The following is a 22,077-nucleotide window of genomic DNA, read 5'->3' on the forward strand; positions in this document are numbered from 1 at the left end:
GGCAAATTGCCCTTCTGTTCATCTGGGCCTCATCATACGCCAACGTTTTGTGCTTAGATTTATGCTAATTCTTGGCCAGGCCATCTGTTGCATTCTTCCCGATTGACAACATGAATGACACTTGCCTTGGTGTGTTTTATTCTGGTTTAAACATCCTTTTTATTCTGCCGCAACTGGGGTCAGGTGCCCTCAAGTCTCCATTCTTTAAAGCAGGCTCATTGTTAAGTTGAGGGTCCAATCTTGGTAACCCCCAGTGCTATGGGGAGGGCTGGGCTGGCTGATATAATGGATGTTTGTCTCTCTCAGCCTGCCCTTGTGCCAACTGCAGCAAGGTTTTTGCATTTGTAGAATGGCCTCACCTCATACCCTGCCATTCCACCCCATTGTTTTTCTCTTTCCCCAATTACCATGCAGAATTCCATGGCAGCCCTTCAGTAGCCTCTGCAGTCACAGTTGTTCATTATGAAAAAATCTGTGGATTTCTCTTTGTGAGGAATGGCAGTGCATCCCATGGTGGGGTTTGACATTTGCCTGAAAGAGACAGATGTGCGCTTATGTCATTTGCAGCAGGTTGGGAGTCCTCTTCAGCCGGCGCATGTGTAGAACTTGCTTTTGAATCTGACCTGCAGTGTACTGCTAGCTGAGCCTCTGCCACTATAAACTTCACTTCATGCTTCACCAGCTGTGGTTTGGTGTCAGATTGCTGCCCCACAATCCAGCAGTGGTTTTCCTGCTTTTTTCCCAGGAGCTGATGGAAGGAGACAGTGGGCAGCGCTCCAGGAAGAGAGCATTATTCCATCTGTCTGCCTGGAGAGAAAAATTGGGTGACATGCCCATTGGAGCATCTCCATTCCACACACACAGCATAGGGAAACTGGCATAGCTACTATGGGGTGGGCAGAGTAAAGAGAAAGAGACATCTGATCCTTCATGGAGGAGGACACAGGGAAAGGCAATGACAAACCACCTCTGAGTATTGCTTGATTAAGGAAACCCGATGAAATTCACTAGGTCGCCATGAAATGATGGACAACTTGAAGGCTCAACAGACACTCAGAAGGAGAAGAACAGAATTTGGAAGGGATTTACATCTATAGTTACAGTTGGCAGAGCTTCTGGCTATTTTAAACCATCAGTGGACAGTATGATTGTACCTTTCATAGGTTCACCAATTTGCAGTGGCGATACTCTGGAGTAGAGCTGTGTTGCTCTTTTGCCTGCTGCTGTTTCTTGCTCACTGACTCACAAAGCAAACAAGCTCTTCTCTCTGTGGTAGCTCAGGAATCCAGGAACTGTTACCTAGGGGACCATTGGCTGCCCTTCTTGAGATGCCAAGAAACAGGGCTCAGGTTGCCAACACATGAGCGTCCGCTGTCTCAGCAGCCTCTTTATGCCAGGGTTCTGCACAAGCTTTTCCTGAATGGGATTGCTCTCAGATGAGGATATGTTGGATATAATCCTACACTAAGTTGGCCCTTTGAAACGTTTTGAGAAATTCTGCAAGTTTACAAAAGCATTATTTTTATTCTCTGACCTTGGGCAAGTCACTCTGTCTCAGCCTCAGAAGATGGCAACCCAAAACCCCTCTGAAGAAACTTGCCAAGAAAACCCCAATGATTGGTTCGCCTTAGGCTCACTGTAAGTGGGAAACAACTTGAAAACATACAACAACAGATCCTCTCTTTGTGAGCGCTTTTTGCCCTGACTGTCTCTATGCCCGCCCTACACACCTCTTTAAGGAATCAAGGGATTCTGCATCCAGTTCTATATTATAAAATAAGCTAGCATCCCTCTGTTCCTTGAAAATTTCCAGGGAACCATCCTTGGCTAGAGTAACTTTTTTCCAGACCTCTCCGGAGAGCTGTATTTCCAGGCCTTAATCCATTAAATATAACAGATTCCAGGCTGAGCCTCTTTCTGCTGCTGAAGCAACCACTTCCTTCTTACTTCCAAGAGACAAAACATATCCAATACAGCAGTCTTGTGTGGGCAGCAAATGGTGGGATGGCTCCCCACAGAAAGCTTTTCCCTATTTCCCAAGGGCTGCAATATGTATTTTCTTGTCCTTATTAACAACCTCAAACACCATGTTTAAATAGCTGTTGCTTGTTGTATTGTAGAACTGCTCAGGATCTTAGTGATTGCTCCATTTGTGAGCTCCTGCAATGAGCTTGGAACGAGACAGGGATTGTCTTTTGCCTTGACTAAACACTCCACACAGATGTGCCAGGGCAACAAAATGACCCTCTAAGTCCCCAAAAGAGCAGCTCTTTGGTTTAGAGCCTTTGGGATAAACTGCATATTTTTTCTCAAAAAAATGGGGGGGGGGAGATGTTACTTGAAGAGTCTGGTTTGGGGATTGTCATGCAAAGGAAAAGGGGATTTGGGCTGTCTGCAGATAGGCTTCTCTGTCTGCTCGGCCCCTAAGCTGCAGGGGTTTGGGCTCTAAGCCTGGTATCTCGCCATCAGGGGTTGGATTGGCCATGGCTACCCTGGGGAAATTCTGCATGTCTTTGTGACATGTGAGGGCTCTGGAGCCATGAGCCGCACACTCTTTCCCCTCCCCAGCACTATGGAGCACCTGTGGCTCCTGTCTGCAAGCCAGATTCTATCCTCCATCTGGACTCTCCCAGGACAGAAAGGAGCAAATGAATTTGTTCTTTTCCTTCCCTTTGTCCTGCCTTCCGTCAATGGACGCTATCCTTGCACTGCTTGATTGCTGTGTTCCCCAGAAAAGAAGGTTTCATCAGATGGAGGGACAGATGAAGCTCCAGGAAATACCTGTCTGTGCTCTACTGCAGAGGAGGAGTATACATACTATGTCCATAAAGAACAAGAGACCCTACAACAGGAAAGCCAGCACCTCAAGCTCATTCAGAAGGTTTTAGGATTGAAGTAACAATGAAAGAAGGTTAGGCTGATAGGTTGTAGAGCCTGGGCTTTTCCTTGCTCAGAGAGCAGCCATTTCAATGCCAGTGAAAATGGACACAACATGTACCTTATGGTGCCAGTCAGCTATGTCTTCACATGAAGAAGCCAGGATGTGTGTCTTCAATACCGGTGCACTTTTTGGGGGTCTTAATTTTCTTTTTAAGGAAGCAACAAGTCATTTTAGCAGTTTTCTTCCTCCTGCAACAAAACCTTTGGAAATTGTAGTTTTCAAAGGCTGTTTGCAATCTAGGGTTTATTCTGTGCAAAATTTAGACATAGTATTTTTGCACAGAAAACAGTGTTTTCTGTAGAAACAGCAGAAAAGAAGTCCAATATTCTTCTTATTAAGGTTTCTTGACATTTAAAGAACATGTTTTCCACTATTTTAAGAATATTTTTGAATGTTCTTTCCATCCCTGCTGCGGTTGGGATATAATTCTGCCAGAACATGAGGGGTAAAGTTGTGAAAGGCTGATCCCAACCCATCTTTGAGCTTCCCACCTTGGCTCAAAACACCATGGCTGTTGAGTGAAGAATTTATTAAAACCTGAAGAAAATTCACAAGCCCCAGTTTTTGCTTTGTGGGTTTTCTTGCAAGTTCGCTCTGTGTGCATGTGCTTTCTTCTTCTCAGAGGGCTGAAGCATGTGACTGCTCTGCTCATACCCTAGTCCTTAAGACAAACTGTCTTTACAGAATGGGTGAAAAGATGTGCATAAAGAGCTCTGTACAGTCTAAGGCACTTTGGCCGAATGGGCAGTTCTTGTTGTTGATGATTGTGGTGGTGCCAATTACCCAAGGAGGGTTCCTTTTGTTCTGCTGCCTAACTCTCTAGCACACATGGAAGGGCCTCTGTGATTTCCGAAAGCCTTGTGGCCTGAGGTTAATGTCTGGCTGTTGAGTAGTTGTCTTGTCAGGAATTACCACAGTGCATTATTTATCATGCCAATTACTGGGTTAAACAACCTGGGCTGGCAGGAAGCACTCAAGTGTTTCATTGCTTCAGCAGCAGCAGCATTGGCAGTCAGGGCAATGGGATGGGTAACATGGATAAAGCAAACCCCTGGCAATCCACCACCACAGTATGCTGCTCTAATCTGTGCCCTGTAAGCAGTTCCAAACATTTGGCAATGATTCACTGGATGGAGCAGGATATGCCAGAGCTTTTACTATTTCCCTGGAAGGCCAGGGCTTCCCAGCTGCCTCACTAGACCAGTCTGAAGGTTGCCCCAAGTCTGGGTGGGAAAACGGGATGGGTCGTTGGGTGTAAAGTTGGTGGCAAAAACTAAAGTAGTACTTAGATTCACCCTGTTCTGTATTGTTGCTGTGATTAAAGTAGCAGCTGCGCATTGCTCCAGAAATTGATCAACTGCTCCTAGAAGACTAGGTAATAGCACCAGCTCACAATTTAAGGTTCTTGTGTGCTGCAGCTCCTTGTCCACAGTCTCCTTTCAGTTTGCAATAACAGTAGAATATATCTAGCAGTTTCCCATTGCCTCTTGTAGCTTCATGTGGTCTACAGACTGGCAGCAGCTATCCATGGTTTCAGCCAACACGTATCTCCTCAGAGTGAGATGAAGTCTCCTTCCTTGGTGTTCTTTAAACAGAGGCTGGATGGCCATCTGTCGGGGATGCTTTGATTGAGATTTCCTGCATGGCAAGGGGTTGGACTGGATGGCCCTTGCATTCTCTTCCAACCCTATGATTCTATGGTTCTGTCTCACATGTAAGGCCAGTGTTCCTATCCCAGCCCCAGAAGTAGCTGTGCAGACCTCTGCCTACATCTGAAAACGAGGTATAGTTGCTGAGTAGTTACATCTGTTGAGTAATGGCAACTCTTCGACCATTCCTGTAAGGGAGCCAGCCATCACTTTCTTTTACACGCTGTTGTATGCCTTCAAGTCATTTCCAACTTATGGAAACCCTAAGGCAAAGCTGTCATAGGGGTTTCTTGACAAAGATTTTTTTCAAAGGGAGTTTGTCTTTGCCTTCCTCGGGGGCTGAGAGAGTATGACTTGCCCAAAGTTTTCATGGCCGAGTGGTATTTGACTCCTGTTCTCCAGAGCTGTAGGCTAGCACTCAAACCACTGCACCTCCTTGGTTCTCCTCTTCTATCTTAGGAAGTTCATTTGTCAACTGGAGCATTTTCTGCAAGCATGCATGGAAAGGTTCCTGTGTTAGGTACCAACTGGTCATTCCTTTGAGGAAGGAGTAGATGGAAAGTGTTATCTGCATCCCCAAGATATTCAAGTGAGTGGGGAATGCTGAGTTTTTCTATTCTAAATGAGCTTGCCCAATGACCAAGTGAGGCAATAAAGGTGCAGCAACTTCAAAATTTGGTTTCCTTTCCAAATCTTTCTGGGGACGTGTGGCGATCAGGACCTTGGCACCTTGTCTGTTTCATGGGTTTCAAAAAATAATTTGGCAGTCGTCTGGATAGGAGGTGGTGCCTTTTAAAATACAGTCTCTCTTCCACCTTGACTATGGAAGAAGGAGCCAGCTTGTTCTCTGGTGCTCCAAAGGGTAAGACATTAACCAGTGGGTTCAAATTACAAGAAAGGAGATTCCAACTGAACATTGGAAAGAAATGCTAACTGTGAACCATCACTTTTATCAGACTTTTGGCTACCATGTCGGTCAGGCGCAGTCTTTGAACTCTGGACCAGACGGGGCAGTGTTCCTGAGCCCTAAGCGACTCCATTATATTTTTCAGTTTGGTGCATTTTTCCTCCTTCTCCCTGCCCTCCGCTCGTTCTTTAAGGGCTGTTCAGCCTCTTGTTCTTTCTATTCATTGTGCAAACATTCCTTACTCTTCCAGCGCAATTTTGGCCTGTTTAATTGCTTTTGTAGAAAGCTCTCACCCATAGTGTAGCGCAGCAGAACGGAGCAGTTCCACGCATTCTTTCTGCTGGGTTGGTTCTTGGCCATCTCGCTGTGGCATGCCATTGTTCTGTGAGAGAGTACAGAGGGGGAGGGATGGGACACCTGCTCGCTGTTTTCCTTTCACATGTGTGATTGTGTGAAAAATCACTTAAAATTGACATCTCCCCCTTCCCTCCCCCTCGCAAATAAAATAACCTTTGAAAAATCTCTGCAACTGTTTTGTTCTGCCTGGAAAATCAACTTGGACAAATTAGTTGTTACTAATAGATGTTCTGCACATGTGGCACAGTGGAAACGGTTCAAAACAAAACACCAACAGAAAACAAGAGCAAAACGCCAAACGCATAACCAGAAAAAATGTAAACCCGACAATAAATAATACTGCGATAAATATAGGAAATACAAGACAACAGAAGCCTATAGGTAATGCAGCATAGCTAAATATCTCCATTTTGTTTAACTGTTCTCAAGTCAACTTTAACTTATGGTGACCCTGTGGATGAGACATCTCCAAGACCCTCTGTCCTCCTCTGCTCTGTTTGCACCCAGCAGATTCAGGCCCATAACCTCCCAGATTAAGTTTATCCATCTGGTATGATGTCTTCTATTCTTTTTACTACCCCTTTACCTTTCCTAGCATTATTGTTTTTTCTAATGAGTTGTGCCTTTTCATAATGTTGCAAAAGTACAACAGCCTCAGTTTGATCATCTTTGCTTCCAAGAAGATTTCAGATGTGATCTGTTCCAAGGCCCATTTATTTGTTTTGTTTTTGGCTGTCCACAATGCCCTTAGTACTCTTCTCCAGCATCACATCTTAAATGAATGGATCTTATCTGCCTCCTTCACTGTCTAGCTCTCACATCTGTACATAATGATGGGGAATACAGTAGCATGGGCAATTCTATCTTCAGTGCTAAGTTCTGTCTCTCTACTCCTTAAGATGTTGTTTAGTTCTTTCTTTGCTGCCCTTCCTATTCCTAGTCTTCTAATTTCTTGGCTGCAGTATCCATTGTGATCAGTGTTTGATCCAAGGTACAGGAAATCTTTATTTCAATTTCCTCATTGTCTAGATAGAATTTATGTATCTCCTTTAGCATCATTATTATTGTTTTATGTTCAGCAGTAAACCTGCCTTTGCACTTTCTTTTGTGACGTTCCTTAATAATTGGGATTGCGGTGGTTTAGTGGTTAAGACGCCAATTCTGATAATTGAAAGGTTGGCAGTTCGAGGCCCAAGTGCTGAATGATGGGGTGAGCTCCTGTCGCTAGTCCCAGCTTCTGCCAACCTAGCAGTTCGAAAGCATGCAAATGCAAGTAGATAAATAGGTACCACTTCAGTGGGAAGGTAACAGCATTCATTGCAGTCATGCTGGCCCCATAACCACCAGAGCAGTCCTCTGACAATGCTGGCTCTTTGGCTTAGTAATGGAAATGAGCACTGCCCTCTCCAGTTGGTTGCGACTGGACATTCATGACAAGGGACTACCTTTACCTTTATAAGAAGTTTGGTGTTCTGTGTGAACAAGAAGTGTCTATAGATTTTACTGGAAACGTTGGGAACTGAATCTAGGACCTTCTGCATGTACTGCATGTACTGTATGTGCTCTGTCTCTGAGTTACAGTCTCAGATATCCTGAGAAGAGAGACTGGGGAACAAATCAAGGTATCATGGAAGCTGCAGCTCAGAGAAATGTATAAGAGCTCTCTTATGGAGAATATAAAGTAGCTCATCAAACTACAAATCCTAAGATTCCACCAAATGGAGCCATGACAGTTAGAGTAGAATCAAACTACTAGAGCTGTATAGTACAGACACATCAACATCATCTCTGCCCTAATGATGCAAGCATTCCTGCTTAAGTGTGGTTCTGCAACATTATTGCTGGTATGGTATTTGTGAATTAGTATTTATCAACAAATAATTGTCTTATATGCCTTTAAAGCTTTATACATAGTGGCAGGCAATATGCCTCTTGCATTCCCTAGCCCTTTGGACACACTGTTCATGTTGTCATGTGTGCCATCCATGAGTAAGTATGGGGTGTGTGTAGGCGGACAGAAAGAGATCTAAAATCTGCCAACAACACTTCATGCATCCACTAAAAGGAGTTCTAGTGCACAAAAGTGATGCCCCCAGAAATTTGTCAGTCTTTTAAGGTCTCACAAGACTCTTGGTTGGTTTGGTTTCAAAACTACACAAGCCTAATAAGGCCTGGGCTCAATGTGTCACTTGTAGGCCCATTCCTGGGAGCTCAGCCAGCCTTTGACAGTCTGCTTTGGGAGCAAATTCAATTGCTATTGATTCTCATGTCTGATACACACTAAGGAGCCACCAGCTTCCCCCAAAATTGAACGTCTCATGGCCCAAAGGGTGAAAAAATGATGTCGGCCAACTCCAACTGAAAAGGCATCCTTGGGACTTCAGTGGCCAATCCAGCCATACTAACAGCAACCCTGACTTCAGTGCTGGCTCTGATGCATAACCCTTTCTGTCTGAACACACACACACACACACTGCTGCCTTAACCACTAAGCCACTGCATCCCATTTCTTAAACAGGCCTTGATAAATCTGTTGGCAAGATCTCAAAATGGCAAGACCCATCATCATGTACATGACCTAAAGCAAAGCCCTTGGTTCCTCAGCACTACACACTTACTTTAATGCCCTTGGCACATCCATCTCTCACCACATATTCAGGTAACAGTCCTGTCCTCCAGACCATTTTCAGTACAGAGTTCAGATCCTTTGTTGCTTTAGACTCACATACAATATACATTCTCTGTCTGAGTCATTGTTTGCTTCTGTAAATTCATGTGATTCCCACCCTGGCCCGAAGTCAACATTTTGTGTGCTTTAAATTCTAATTCTAGGAATCATTAACGGGTTTTGTTTTATTTATTTAGCATTCAGTAGGAGTCAAGGTTTTGGTTTGTGATTTTTTGTTTCACCACAGGTGTTAACTACATTTCTGTGTGCACCTGGTTTAACACATAAATCCCATCAGCAATAAAGTGAGCAGCAGGCTCATGGAGGAAGCAGAGATCTTGGACAAGGAGACATTCTTCATCTGCTTTCATGGCAGAGGAGCTGGGAAAGGTTGGCATCCCACCTACCTGGTGTTTACCTGAGGCTAACTTCTGGATCTGGTCTAAACTCTTATTCAACAGCAGTGTCTTTCCTCCACATTGGCAGACAGACAAACAGATTCTCAAGTCTGAGGATGTTGGTGTGTGGGGAGGAAGATGGCTTTTCCAAGGTTCTTCCAGCCTACTGAACCTTAAGAGGATTTGGAGTTCACTCTTGTGCCGTCCTCAAATGAAACCAGACACCGTGATTTTTTTAACAGGGCGGCAGCAGCAAATGGCTCAGCAGCCTGGGATGATTCTACATGAAGGTTGTCGTTTTGGATTATCTCAGTGACGTGCTTCCCTCCTGCTGCGTTCTGGAGTCGCTTTGGTGGAGATGCTTTTCCCAGGGTGCTGCTAGCTGGGGAGGGGATCGTGGGGCAGCATTCCTCAAGTTCTCTGAGGGTCTGGTGGATTTGCCCTTGGACACAAGGGTCTTGGAAAGCAGTCTTTGTAGGGTGAAATCACAGTATGGATCATCAGTATATGGGGGAAAGAGAGAATGCAAGAGCGTTTCTGTTCAAGCAGAAGCCATGATCTACCATGCTGGTTTCCTAGATAGGGCTCGGCTAGGTATTTTGAGCACCACACAAAGCTGCTTGCGTTCAGGAAAGTCTTTTCTTTCGATGCCATGGTTATCCATAGCAAAGGAAAACAGGGCTGTGATGCTGGTGTTGATGCTCTCATTAGGAGCCTGGGAACAAAAATCTGCTCAGAGTTCCTCTTCAAAGTAGGTCAGTCGAAGGGGGGGTCCAGCGTTTTGTGCTGACTCACGTTGGAAGCTGTTCCCAAGCAATGGAAGCCTTTCCCCAAGCATAATGTTCCTGGTTGCCTCCCCTCTTCTTGGTCAGCTGGAAAGGTGTCTGTTGAAGAGCAGGCCTATAAGAACATAGGAACTTGTCTGGATCAAACCCCAAACATATCTCATCCTGCATTTTGTGCCTCCAATGGATACAATCTGGAGATCAGGGTTCGATTCCCCGTTCAGCCATGGAAACCCCACTGGTGACTTTGGGGAAGTCACATTCTCTTAGCCTCAACGGAAGGCAAAGGCAAAACCCTTCTGAACAAATCTTGCCAAGAATAGAGTTGCCATAGGTTGGAAATGACATGAAGGCACACAACAACAATCCTTGATCGTTTTATTTTTAGTAATGCTTTCCATCATTTTACCATTAACGGACTTAGAATTTTCGTGGATCCCTTTTTAAAACTTAGTGTTTCATTGGCCGTTCTCCAGTTGTCTGGTACAGAAACTAATCTTAGGGACATGTCAGATATTTTTGCTACAAGATTAGCATTTTTATTTTTTTACATTTGAGTTATTTAAGAACCCTTTGATAAATGCCATCTGGACTGACAGCGATTTGCCTAGTCTCAGTTTGTCCATGAGATCTAAAACCTTATCTCTTGTAACCACTGTTTGTCTCAGTGGCTTGGACTTCCTTTCTGAAGTTATCAGTTCGGACCCAAGTATCACTATCCTACATCTTCTGCACAGACCGATGAAAAGAATTCATTCAGCTTCTCTGAAGTCTCTTTTATCTTCTTTTAATGCTCCTTTAACTCCTTCATAATCCCACAATCCGACTGCCTCCCTGGCTGTTTTCCTGCTTCAGATGCATTCAAAGATTTCTGTTTGCCGTTGGTTTTAATGTTATTATGGGTACGTTCTTCAGCATTCTTCTTGCATCATTTCTTGGCCGTTTACCTTTCTTTTCTGCAAGGCTGTGCTCTCCTTTTTGTCTTGTTTGGGCAACATCTGATTTCTGATGCTAGTTTTTAGGCAAGAGTTCATTCCATTTAAATCAGATTAATTAAAACATGATTGCGATCAATTCTCTGAATGACTGTTTTATTTATTTAAATCAATAGTAAGGAACACATTATGTAGTCATTAGTTTCTAATAGATGCATGTTATTGTTTACCTGATACCTATTCGGAAATATAGATTTCAGTAGAAGGTGTATACACACTTGTAAGCAATAAATCTGTTTCCAGATTAATTTTCAGTTCATCCAAATGTGATACGCCATGCATTTCTATCCAGAGTCCTCCTCCATCTAGAGTCCACCTCCCTAAATTTTATGTCCATTGACATTCTTTATCATTGCATTTAGAGAGAAGCAAGGCCTTGACAGAGAGATCATGCACCTAACGTGGATCAGTTTTATTCTCCCATAGGTATCCTAAAGGCACCAGATTCCATCTGATCTTAGAAGCTAAGCAGGATCAGCTCTGGTTAGTACTTGGGATAAGAGACTGCCAACAAATACGAGGTGCTGTAAGCTATATTTCAGAGGAAGGAACTGGTGAAACTACCTCTGAGTCTGCCATATCAAAGAAAACCATATAAAATTCATGGAGTCACCATAAGTTCTCTTATGGCAACCTGAAGGTACAGAGAGAGAGAAAATGTGTGTGTTATCTCCCATCTCCATAAGCATAAAATAGGAGGAGGTAATTAAAATATAATTCAAAGGTCTGTAAATAGTGTTCATGGTGAAACCTTTGATGTAGGCTCTTTTTTGTTTTAATCAGATTCTGAAATCTGATTTTAAAAACATGATGTTATAATACTGAGTATTTAAGTTTAAATCATTGGTCTTTATCAACCCTGCTTTCTTTTAATAATAACTTCAACTACATTGTTCGTTTTACAGTACCATGTTGGTGACTTTGTGGATTTAATGGTGTCTTTACAGACCTGGAGTGTCTGTTCTAGCTGGCTTTGCTGCAGTTTTGGTTTTGAGTGACCCCCCCAAAAGGTTTGCCCTACCAAAAGCTGTATATTGCATTCATTAATACAGCAATAACCAAGATATGAATCTGTGTTGCTGAACTGCACAACTGGTTTCCAAAGAGAGGAGTCAGACAATCTTGTACTGGGGGTCCAGTATTTAGAAGCTGGGGCTACCATTGTGCCCATGATTAGCTGGTTGACAATGAGCCATTTGTACTGGCATCCTTGCCCCCTGCCAACCCAAACTGCCTTTTTTAAACTGTCCTATTTCCAGAGTTTGTTTGCCTTGAAATAGCTTTTGCTCTTTTGTTTGTTGACTGGATTGTCTCATCTGATCATCGCAAACCAAATCCCCTAAACTCATTTTGCATTAAACAGGGGGCTGGGAATAACGTGGTTTAAATTTAGAAGTTTTCAGGGAAGCAACTGGGACCCTGAATGATATTCATTGCATCTTTCTTTCTTTCTTTCTTTCTTTCTCTCTTTGCATTTGAGAAAGAAGTGCTGCATAACTTTGATTTTTCATCTCTTCCTTGAAAACTGGCCCAGAAAGGCAGCCTGGTATGTGCCAGTTCTTGATCTGGGGGTGGAATCTGGCTTCTGCTGAGTGTGGTTGCTGCTCTCCACCGCAAGTGTGAATGCCATCTTGGAAACCTGAGAGCAGCCGGCTGCATCTCCAGCCCACTCAGCTTCCGAAGGTCTCCTGCTCTTTTGATCTCTCTCAGTCCTGGTTGAGACTCTTGGCACTGAGCTGTGCAGCATTAAAGAGTTTTCCATTCCTCTTCTTGGGGCCAGGTGTGGAGGCGGGCGATTTGTGTTTCTCAGGATAAACCTAATGTTTAAAAATGTGAAATGCAATATGGAGAGGTCATAATTCTGTGACAGAGTCGAATATATCTGTTCACCTCTCCCCCATTCCAAAAAGCTCTATATAGGCATACCTTGTTAAACAAAGTCCAAAACACATTGCAGAAATAATCTAGCTTGAGACCGCTTTTAACTGCCCTGGCTCAATGCTAGGGAATTTTGGGAACTATAGTTTGGTGAGACATTTAGCCTTCTCTGTCAGAGAGCTCTGGTACCACGATAAACCACAGATCCTGCAAATAATACCCCTCCATACCATCTGAACTGAGAACCTCCAGGGTTTTCTCCCTTCAACTGTGTCTGTCATTCTTTGGAGGTGGAATGGTCTTCATCTTCCCCAAGTGTCTTCCTTTCTCTAGGAGTAAATCCAGCTTGGAACATCTTCATCCCCCCCTGCCCTTGTTTTACAGAGAATGAGTAAGAGAAAGACTGCAACTAAGTGCTAAAAGTAATGGGCAGAAATGGCACAAAAGCAGATTTGAACTAAACATTGAAGTGACAGTGAGAGCTGTTCAGCCATGGAACAGATTGTTTCAGGAAGAAGTGGTGAATGCATCCTCTGCTGGAATATTTAAACAGAAGTTGGTCAGCCGTCTGTAATGGCTGAAGTAGTAGCTATATCCTGCATTGTAGAATCAACCTGGTGTCCTGGGGATTGGATTAGATCACCTCTAAGGTATATCTTCCAACTCATTGGTTCTAAATCTAAACTACTTCTGTCATTGATCCTACATACAATTGGAAATTAGTCGTCTTTTCATCTGTGGATGTGAAATGTGTCCAGAGTTGTTAACAATTTAGTTAGTTTTGTGCATGTGTGCATGTATATATACCCATGCACAGGTCAGCCAAAGAATACCCAACCTGAGATTGTGAAGCTGTCTTGCTTCACAGGGCCCAGGCTATGGCATCCCCCTTTTGGGTGTAGAGGCCATAGCGAGTGAATGTGACTTTGGTTTCTCTCTTCAAAGGTGCCCTGTTCCCAAAGCCCAGCACAGAGGATGAACACTGAACAAAAGAGACTTTGTAGGAAAGCTGAGCCACTGAAGCGCCTCATTGGCAAGCCCCACACTTGGCGAGGAGACCGGCACATGCACGCACACAATGTTCTCTGCCTGCCCTGATGGCCTTGCGCTTGTTCTTGCTTGGCAATGGGGGAATAACTTGCCTGTGGGTTTTTTTTAATTGAGCAGGGAGATGTTACATTTCTCCTGTGTTTCCCTCATGCCCAAAGTCAGCCTGGGCCGTCTCTTTTTATCCAGACCAGTTCCACACCTGGGCAGGAGAATGAGATGCAAGCAGGTTGTAGGCAACATAAGATATTGCTCCCAGGGATTCCTGGTTCTTCCTTGTGGTCTCATGGGTTCTGCACCTGCACAGAGATCACTAACCATTTGCAGCGGTATTTCTCAGGCTTTCTAGTGTGTGGAGAGGCACAGTGGTTAAATGCCTGTACTGCAGCCTCTCACAACCACAAGGTTATGAGTTTGATCATAGGCAGGGTTCCAGGGTCCACTCAACCTTGCATCCTTCCATAGATCGGTAAAATGAGTTCCCAGCTTGTTGAGGGCAATTAGCTTACACATTGTAAACTGCTTAGGGGTTGCTTAAGTGCATTGATACGCGATATTTAAATGTACTTGCTATTGCTGTTCAAACTGGCATTCCCCCTTCCGTGTGTCAGGGATCAGTACCAGATTTGTTCCCACCCACTGAGTACAGCTGTTTCTTTCTTTCCTTGCTATGGACCAGACACTGATGTTTTCCATGCAAACACATGCCCATGGGCCACCACTTTGAGTGGCACTGATCTACCACACCTCCCATCCTCTTTCCACCAAGGACAGTTTGATGTCAGGTAGGAAACCTCGGATCTATGTCTCCATCACAGTAAGACAGTGGGTTATAAAATGCTGCCATCCTCTGGAATTAGAGCCTCTCTTCTTCCTATTTTTCCAGGACAGGGAAAGAATGGATGATTTGTCTACAATCTGACATCTTTTAAAAAGGAGGGTGGGGGATGACAGTAAGTATGGGAAAGCCCCCAGTCTGAAACCCTAGAGAGTTAGTTATGTGCAATGCGGAGCTAAATGGGTAACAGTGCTCTGACTCAGCAGGAGTATCTTATCCTGAAGAAGAAAAAGGAGCAGATACTAGTGATGATGTGGGGAAGGGGCATAGTGTTACTCTGGGGGAAAGACCAGAAGACCTTGAGAACCCTTGCTTGGGTCAAAGAATATGGACACCAGCAGCCACCAGAACACAGTACTTGGTGTTCTTCCTCTGACCCAGACTGGTTTGCCACAATGGCAGTAGATCCCTTCTCCACATGGTTTTGCTGTAATGGCCCCTGTGCTGGAGCCTGTTGACATCTGGATAGCATAGCTTGGTTGGTGAAGTAGTAATTGCGCTGCTTTCACCAAGCATGGGCTGGATGGACCTCTTAGTACAGTCGGCCCTCCATATCCAAGGACTGTTTATTCATGGGTTCAACTTTGCACAGCTTGAGAGTACAGTCAGACCTCCACATGCACAGATTTTGTTTTTATCCACGGATTCAAGCATCTACGGCTTGCAAAAATATATAAATTCCAAAACGCAAACCTTGATTTTGCCATTAGACCCTATTTTACTATGTATCCATGGGAGGTTCTGGAACCAAACCCCAGCAGATACCAGGGGCCCACCTGTCTTCCGATCTATGAGATGGGACTAATGCAGGGTGCTGTTTCATAAATTCACTAATGGTTCTGTTTTCTGAAAGTGTGTGGTTGACAGCTTCTTTCTCAAATCAAGCCTGATCTTGTAGCTGTAGCATAGCAACGCATGAAGCCTGTTACTGAGAGGCTTGCATGTGAACGTTGAGGGGGGGCACTGTGAAGGGGTAAGGCTTGTTTCCTTCTTGAATTGTCTCCATCCTAAAAATAAACTGTTTGCAAGGCATTTCTGTGTGACTTCAATCCATCCTTTCTTCTATGAATGCATAGGTGGAGATGTACTTTTTCTGAGCCAGTCAGAAACAGTAAGGCTGGTGTGTCTGTGCTCATTCATGAAACGAAGGGACTACTCATGCTGATGAGAGCATGAATTGGGTGCAGCCAGGTGCTGGTCAGCTCTTGGGTTCTGGCTGTTGTCCATGCAGCTGAAGGGACATGGGCTGGAAGAACTCTAATGCAGTTTTTTGGACCTGTTTGGGCAACACCGCTGCTCCCAAGACTCTGTTAATTCTGTTTCAGTCTTTGTCTTCAGCAGCCTTAAAGCTGTTCAGACATCTTCTCTTGAGCAGGAGAGCTTGTGAATGTTTGCAGTGGAGAATGATCACCTCGGCCTTTCTGGAACTGTTTTGGTTTCATTCTGGCTCTATGCCAAGGTTGTGGAAGTGAGTGATTTGGAAGCAGTTTGTGGCTTTGCTTCCTCTTTTATGTAGAGCAATGTTTGCCCCAACTAGTCTTGCGGTCCTGGTTTCCGCAAGGCCTCTGAGCAGCCCCTTATGTTTCTATGATTCTCAAGCTGTCTAGTGTGTGGGCCTGGCAATTTTCTTTTACCAATGTGCCAAGACTGCTACTGTATTTCTGTCCATTGAGTCCAACAGGTTCCCCCCCACCTTTCTTTTGTGGAAGCTTGCTACTGACCCATAGGCAATGCTTTGAGACCAGCACTAATCCATGGGCCACCATTTTGAGTAGCACTGCTTTACAAAATGCAGGTGTGCATAACATTATGCAGGACTTTCCCCACTTGATGAACATGATAATGGGGGTTGAAGAGGAACAGGCGATGGGCAAGACTAGGGGGTAGTGGCAACTGGTGATTTCAATGTTAGTGGGGCACTAAATCAGTTCCAGACTTTAAAGGAGCTGTCCAAAATACTGAACCTGTTTGGAGGATAGGGTTTGACACCTTGTACTAAAGTGAGGATGGTCTATACCATCCTAGTCCCCATTTCTATGTATGATTGTGAGAGCTCAACAGTGTCTGTACCTCCCACTAACCAACGTCTTCCAAGATCATCCTCCCCAGATCTCTCTATCATCTCTTGAATGTAATGGAGCATATCTTCTTTCTGAGACTTAGGCTGCCACAGTTATGTTCGTACTCACAGCCGAAGTTCCCTGAAAAAATTCTGGCCACTGAAAGAGAGTGGCCAAAATCAACAATTCTCTATTTGGGGCTTGAGTCCCCTGTCTTTTCTCATGTCCTCTGTATCTTGTGTCTGAAGGAGTATAGTCATGTGTGAATCTTTGGGTACACATTTATCTGATGCAGGACTTGCTTTGTAGTTTCCACCTCCTGTGTGCTGAGTTTCTTTTTTCCAAGGTCCAGTATGCCACCTCTGCAACCTGTGTGACATATTACCCAAAATAGCCAAGTGATGGTCAAAAGCCAAGTGATGGAAGAATCTAAATATCCAGGCTAATATACCTTCTTTTTCCTTCTTTCTTCCAGGATGTCCAAGGATACATTGCTGCAGTTAATGTTTCTGAAGTAACCTAGAGTGAGGACTAAGCCTTCTCCTTCTCCACATGCTGGTGCTTGAGGATTATTACCAACTATTGCAATGGCCCCATGGCATCCCTTGGTAGGTGATCCAGAGGCAAGCTCTGGTAGGCTGGTGCCTCACCACTCCACCGCTCCCAGCAACGGCTGAGGCCTGCATGTCCCAATGGGGGTGAGCAGCGCCTTCCCACAGGAAGTCAAAATCAGAACCGCTGTTAGACTATGACATCGTATCGACCAGTCCATGAGAGTGGCGACGTTGGGGGCTCTGGCCTGAAAGGAGATTATTTCTCTCCGGGATTCTGGGCCCAGAATGGCTGCTCCATGCATGCAGATGGCCCCACTTCCTCACGTCCCACCACGACAACTCCAGCCATGCCAAAAATGGGGGTGCGTGCCAGGATTGCCGACTGGCCCCCCAAGAGAGAGGGGCTGAAGGATCCCACCATCCCAAGTACTTCTAGAGACCTGGAGACCCCCACCTCTGTGCCACGGGGTTTCCAGAATGGACAGCTTCCAAGTGGAGCAGTGTTCCCCTCGGCGGTCAGAGGCTTCCAGCGCCTGGCCCGAAGAAGGTCCAAGGACACAGAGTTCCAGGATGGTTGGCCACGGTCTCCTGGGAGGGGGTTTCTGCCGCTACGGAACCGGAGCAGTAGTGAGATCACACTCAGTGAGTGTGACTTGGAAGAACCTTTTGAGCCTCGGGTGGCCAAACTCTCCAGCGGCTTGCCTCTTTTCCGGGAGTATGGGAGCACCTCTTCCATCGATGTGCAAGGCATCTCGGAGCAGAGCTTCTATGAGATGCTGAATGAGTTCCGCAGTGGGAAGTCAGCAGCCCAGCAGCAGCCACCACCGCCAGACTCTTTCAGAAGTTCCAGAAACACCAAAGCTGAATCCAGGAATGATCAGGGGTTGTCTATTCTGGGAGATGATTTCCCCCTTCAGCACAAGGAAAAGTCCCGGAAGAAGGGCCCCAAAGGAGATGTGGCAGGTAGCGATTCCATTTTTAGGAAGTTGCGCAGTGTCCGGGGTGATGGTGAAACATGCAAGGCCCTTGCGGATACTGAGGAAGGGGTCCGATCCTGGCTATGCCAGAAGAGTTTTGCACACTACGACGTCCAGAGTATGCTCTTCGACCTCAATGAAGTGGTGGCCCGACGTGCCTATGTGGCCCAACGGAGAAACACCACCACTGGCGCATCAGCTGCATCGGCAGTGTCCACTGCTGTCTCCCGGGCCTGTGGGTTAACAGGACTGGAGCCGGCCCCTTCCTTCATCAGCACCGAGGACCTGAACTACAAAGAGAACTTGGAGCATGACCCTGGGGACAACAATAGCAATGATCTTCTGCTCAGCTGCCCTCATTTCCGCAATGAAATAGGCGGTGAGCAGGAGCACAATGTCAGTTTCTCTCAAGCCTCAGCCAGCTCTCCAGGCGGTGGAAGCTGCGGGGAAGGCAGCTTTGCTGAGGTCTCTCCAGCCACCTATTGTACAAACGCCAGCCTTTCTGTGGTGGAAGTCCCAAAGGAACTCCAACGCAACATCAGCAGGCTGAAGCACTACAGCATTGAGCACGTAGACTTGGGTGCCCGCTACTACCAGGACTACTTCTGTGGCAAAGGTATCAGCTGTCCTTGTCAGTTTGTGGTTCTCTCTATGTGTGGGGTGGGGTGGGGGGTACACTGAAGATGCTTCCAGGTTAAGGGTATGGGAGTGTCAATTAATCAATAAGTACGTTTAAAAAAAATGATTTCCCGAGTCTCATCCTTGCAGGTGAAAAGGTAAAAATTTCTGGGGCATCTCCTGTGGAAAGCTTAGATGTCTGGGCAGAATACAATAAAACAATGTGAACAGCGGAAAACATATTAAACCATTTAAGAAGTTATAGGTAGACAGATTAAAACCAGTTAAAATACTTGAAAAACATTTGAAACCATGCACATGTGGATCTGTGTAAAACCAGTAGGGCTTCAAAGATTTTTATAAAGATCCATTTAAGACTTTAAATGTCATTACCAGTACCTTACATTCAGAAAGGCAGTGGCATTAAATTGAAAATTGAGACTCAGTATTCCTATGTACTAGAAGAGGCAAGACTGAGTCACCTACCATTCTTCTTTCCTGAACACTGCACATTTCAGTAGTGTTCAGGCTCCCTTTTAAGAGGGTCACCTCTACCTAATGAGCCTCCTTTCTGCACTGCTCAAATATGGAACTGAATTGTACTGAAGCATTTTCCACTAATGCTTCCTGTATGAGTTTGCCCAATGCAGAGCAGGACAATGCAGATTCCTGCTTGCCCATAGTTGACTACAGAGTTTGATTTTCTGTAGGGGGGTCTCAAAAATAAGGTAACCTTTGTTTTGAATGATGAGCATATAAATTCCTAAAAGGAGAATAAAATCCAAACCTGTTGACTACAGCCTGTCACTGTTCTGTATTAATAAGCAAGGTACTCACCACCCATCTTTTTTCTTTCCTCCACTTTCTAGAGCATTCCAACTACTTTGGGGTAGATGAGAAACTGGGTCCAGTGGCTGTGAGCATCAGGCGTGAGAAGCTAGAGGATCACCGGGAGCATGGGCCTCAGTATCAGTACAGAATTATCTTCCGCACCAGTGAGGTATGTTGCCATTTCTCTCAAGGGCATCTCTCCATTTTAAGTGAGGTCAGAGGTGGTTAAAGATGTAGGATTCTGAAAATGGCACATCTTTAAAAACCAAAGATAAGGTGCCATAGAGAGCGAGCATGATGTAGTGATTTAAGTGTTAGACTAGGAATCTGAGAAACCAGGGTTCGAATCCCTGTGTGTCTTGGGTGGAGCAGAGTGGCAGACTGATGGTCCCTTTTGTTTCTTTGTCCCAGTAGAGGTTTGAGGTGATCACTGCTAGTTGTTTGATACTTCATGGTAAACGCACATCCCAGGAGCTTTATTTGGAAGGGGTGACAAGGGCTTTGGGCAGGGCCTTATCTGAAAAAACAGGGATGCCAAAGGAATGTATCAATTTTTCTCCTGGGAATTGCTGCTTTACAATGAAAAGAAGGATTTGTTCCCAAGAGCTGAGTTGGATATAATTCCAAAGGGAACATCAGTAATTCTCTGCATTTCCCAGAGCCCAGCAGAGGGCATTGCAGTGCAGCATGTGTGTGTATATGTCATGCACAGCTTTAGCTGGCTGGAGAATAACCGTGAGAGCTTTGAGGAGGCCAGGGATACAAATGAATGGTCAAGGAGCTTTGATGTCTCTCTTCCTCCAAAGGGGTCTTCAAATTTTGCAGCAAATGTAGCAAACTGGAGGGGCTCTGGGCTTCATCCTGAAGCTCCAAATCTGTTATCCAAGAAGACTCTAAGGTTTTCTCTACAGTTCAGACCTTTCTAAAGAGGTGGCTTTTTATTTTGGAATTTAGTAAAGTGTCTTTAGACAAAGGTGGCCCTTTTGCAAATGCAGTGCAATGCAAAATCAGACTGAATCATTTCAGTAAGGCTCCATGAAAAACCTATGAACGTTACCATAAGCCAAGTATATTTGCCAACCACACAGAGGCAGAGGAAGAAGAAACTGAGAGGCTCTATTGAGTCTAGGAAGGAACTGACAACACACCAACACAGAACTTCAAGCTAATCTTTGGAGACTAGAATGCCAAACTATGAAGCAAAGAAGAATGAAACCAGTAGGAAGATTCAGATTAGGTAAAAGAAACTAAGCAGGTGGACATCCAATAGAATTTTGTGAGCCCATTGACCTATTCATGGCAGAAGTAAAGCCGAAGAAGAAATTAGAACCAACCATTATGCCAAAATACTGTATAATCTGAACAATATTCCAATTGAATTTACCAACAATGTAAGAAATAGATTTGCACTATTAAGCATAATCAACTAAGAAACAGAAGAACTGTGGTCAGAAGCCCAGAACATAATAAAGGAAGAATGCAGAAAGATGCTATCAGTGGCTAAAAAGAAAGAGAAGAAACAATGAATGACAGCCAAAACGCTTCAAGCCATAAAGAAGTAAAAGAAAAGGGAAATAAGGACAAAACCATCTACTGATGCTGGTGAAACATCAGGAATAAACAGAATGGCCCCATAGACTAAAAACCCACAAAAAACTATGGATGCCAGCCATGAAAGCCTTCGACTTCATGTTAGGAATAAATTCTTCCAGAATGTGGCCACATAGCCCAGAAAACCCACAGAAAACAATGCTCAAATGCTTTTCTAATCTTGCCCAGCGAAGAGAAAACATTTGGAATCATGCATTTTTCCATGCACTCTTTCACTCTGCTGTGCGGGGGCAGTTGGACAGTAACAGGAAATGCACACAAAGGGCTCCTTGTTAATTGCTTCCAAAGGCATTATTGGTCCAGACAGAATCCACCGGCTGTGAGTGGTCCAGGATGCTCTTCCTCTTTTGGAGAGGTTCTTACTCCCCCTCTCTCTTTCTCCTCCTGTCCCACAGCTGACAACCCTCCGTGGGTCCATTCTTGAGGATGCCACACCCACTACCACTAAGCATGGCACCATCCGTGGACTCCCTCTCAAGGATGCACTGGAGTATGTGGTTCCCGAGCTGAACATCCACTGCCTGCGATTGGCCCTGAACGTACCCAAAGTGACTGAGCAACTACGGAAGCTTGATGAGCAGGGGGTGAGCAAGTAGGGGGTGAAATAGCCAGGCTGTCCCCACTGGCATGGGAGGTTTTCCTTTATTCTCACATCCAGATCTTTAAAAGTTGCACTCAGACCCTCCTTAACAGCTGTTTGCTTTCCCTTTCCTCCTTTGAACTATCTGTAACAGCTGTGGGGTGATGAGAAGAGAAGATCTGGGAGGATGTGGGGAAAATGGAAGAGTCCCTTCTTTTCTCATGCCCCTCTCCTCCCCCTGACTCATGCCTTCCCTGTGAAGCATAAATAAATGTACTGTATTTCCTTTGCTCTTTCCTTCTGCCCCTCTGATTCTCAGCCCTTTGCTTGAAGAAAGGGAATCTCCTAATCAAGGGATAGACTATCCAAGAGGAGAGAGGCTA

General features: G+C 44.9%; 1 protein-coding gene across 1 annotated transcript in view; it reads left to right on the forward strand.

Moving 5' to 3' along the window:
* SIPA1L3 (signal induced proliferation associated 1 like 3) overlaps window positions 1–22,077 on the forward strand; it is a 75,675-nt gene that overhangs the window by 30,382 nt on the left and 23,216 nt on the right. Inside the window, 3 exon segments of the mRNA XM_042439491.1 lie at window positions 16,999–18,670; window positions 19,542–19,672; window positions 21,510–21,698. Coding sequence (XP_042295425.1) covers window positions 17,272–18,670; window positions 19,542–19,672; window positions 21,510–21,698 — 1,719 coding nt within the window. The 5' untranslated portion in view covers window positions 16,999–17,271.

Source organism: Sceloporus undulatus, chromosome 9 (assembly GCF_019175285.1).
Source record: "Sceloporus undulatus isolate JIND9_A2432 ecotype Alabama chromosome 9, SceUnd_v1.1, whole genome shotgun sequence".
Lineage (NCBI taxonomy): Eukaryota > Metazoa > Chordata > Lepidosauria > Squamata > Phrynosomatidae > Sceloporus > Sceloporus undulatus.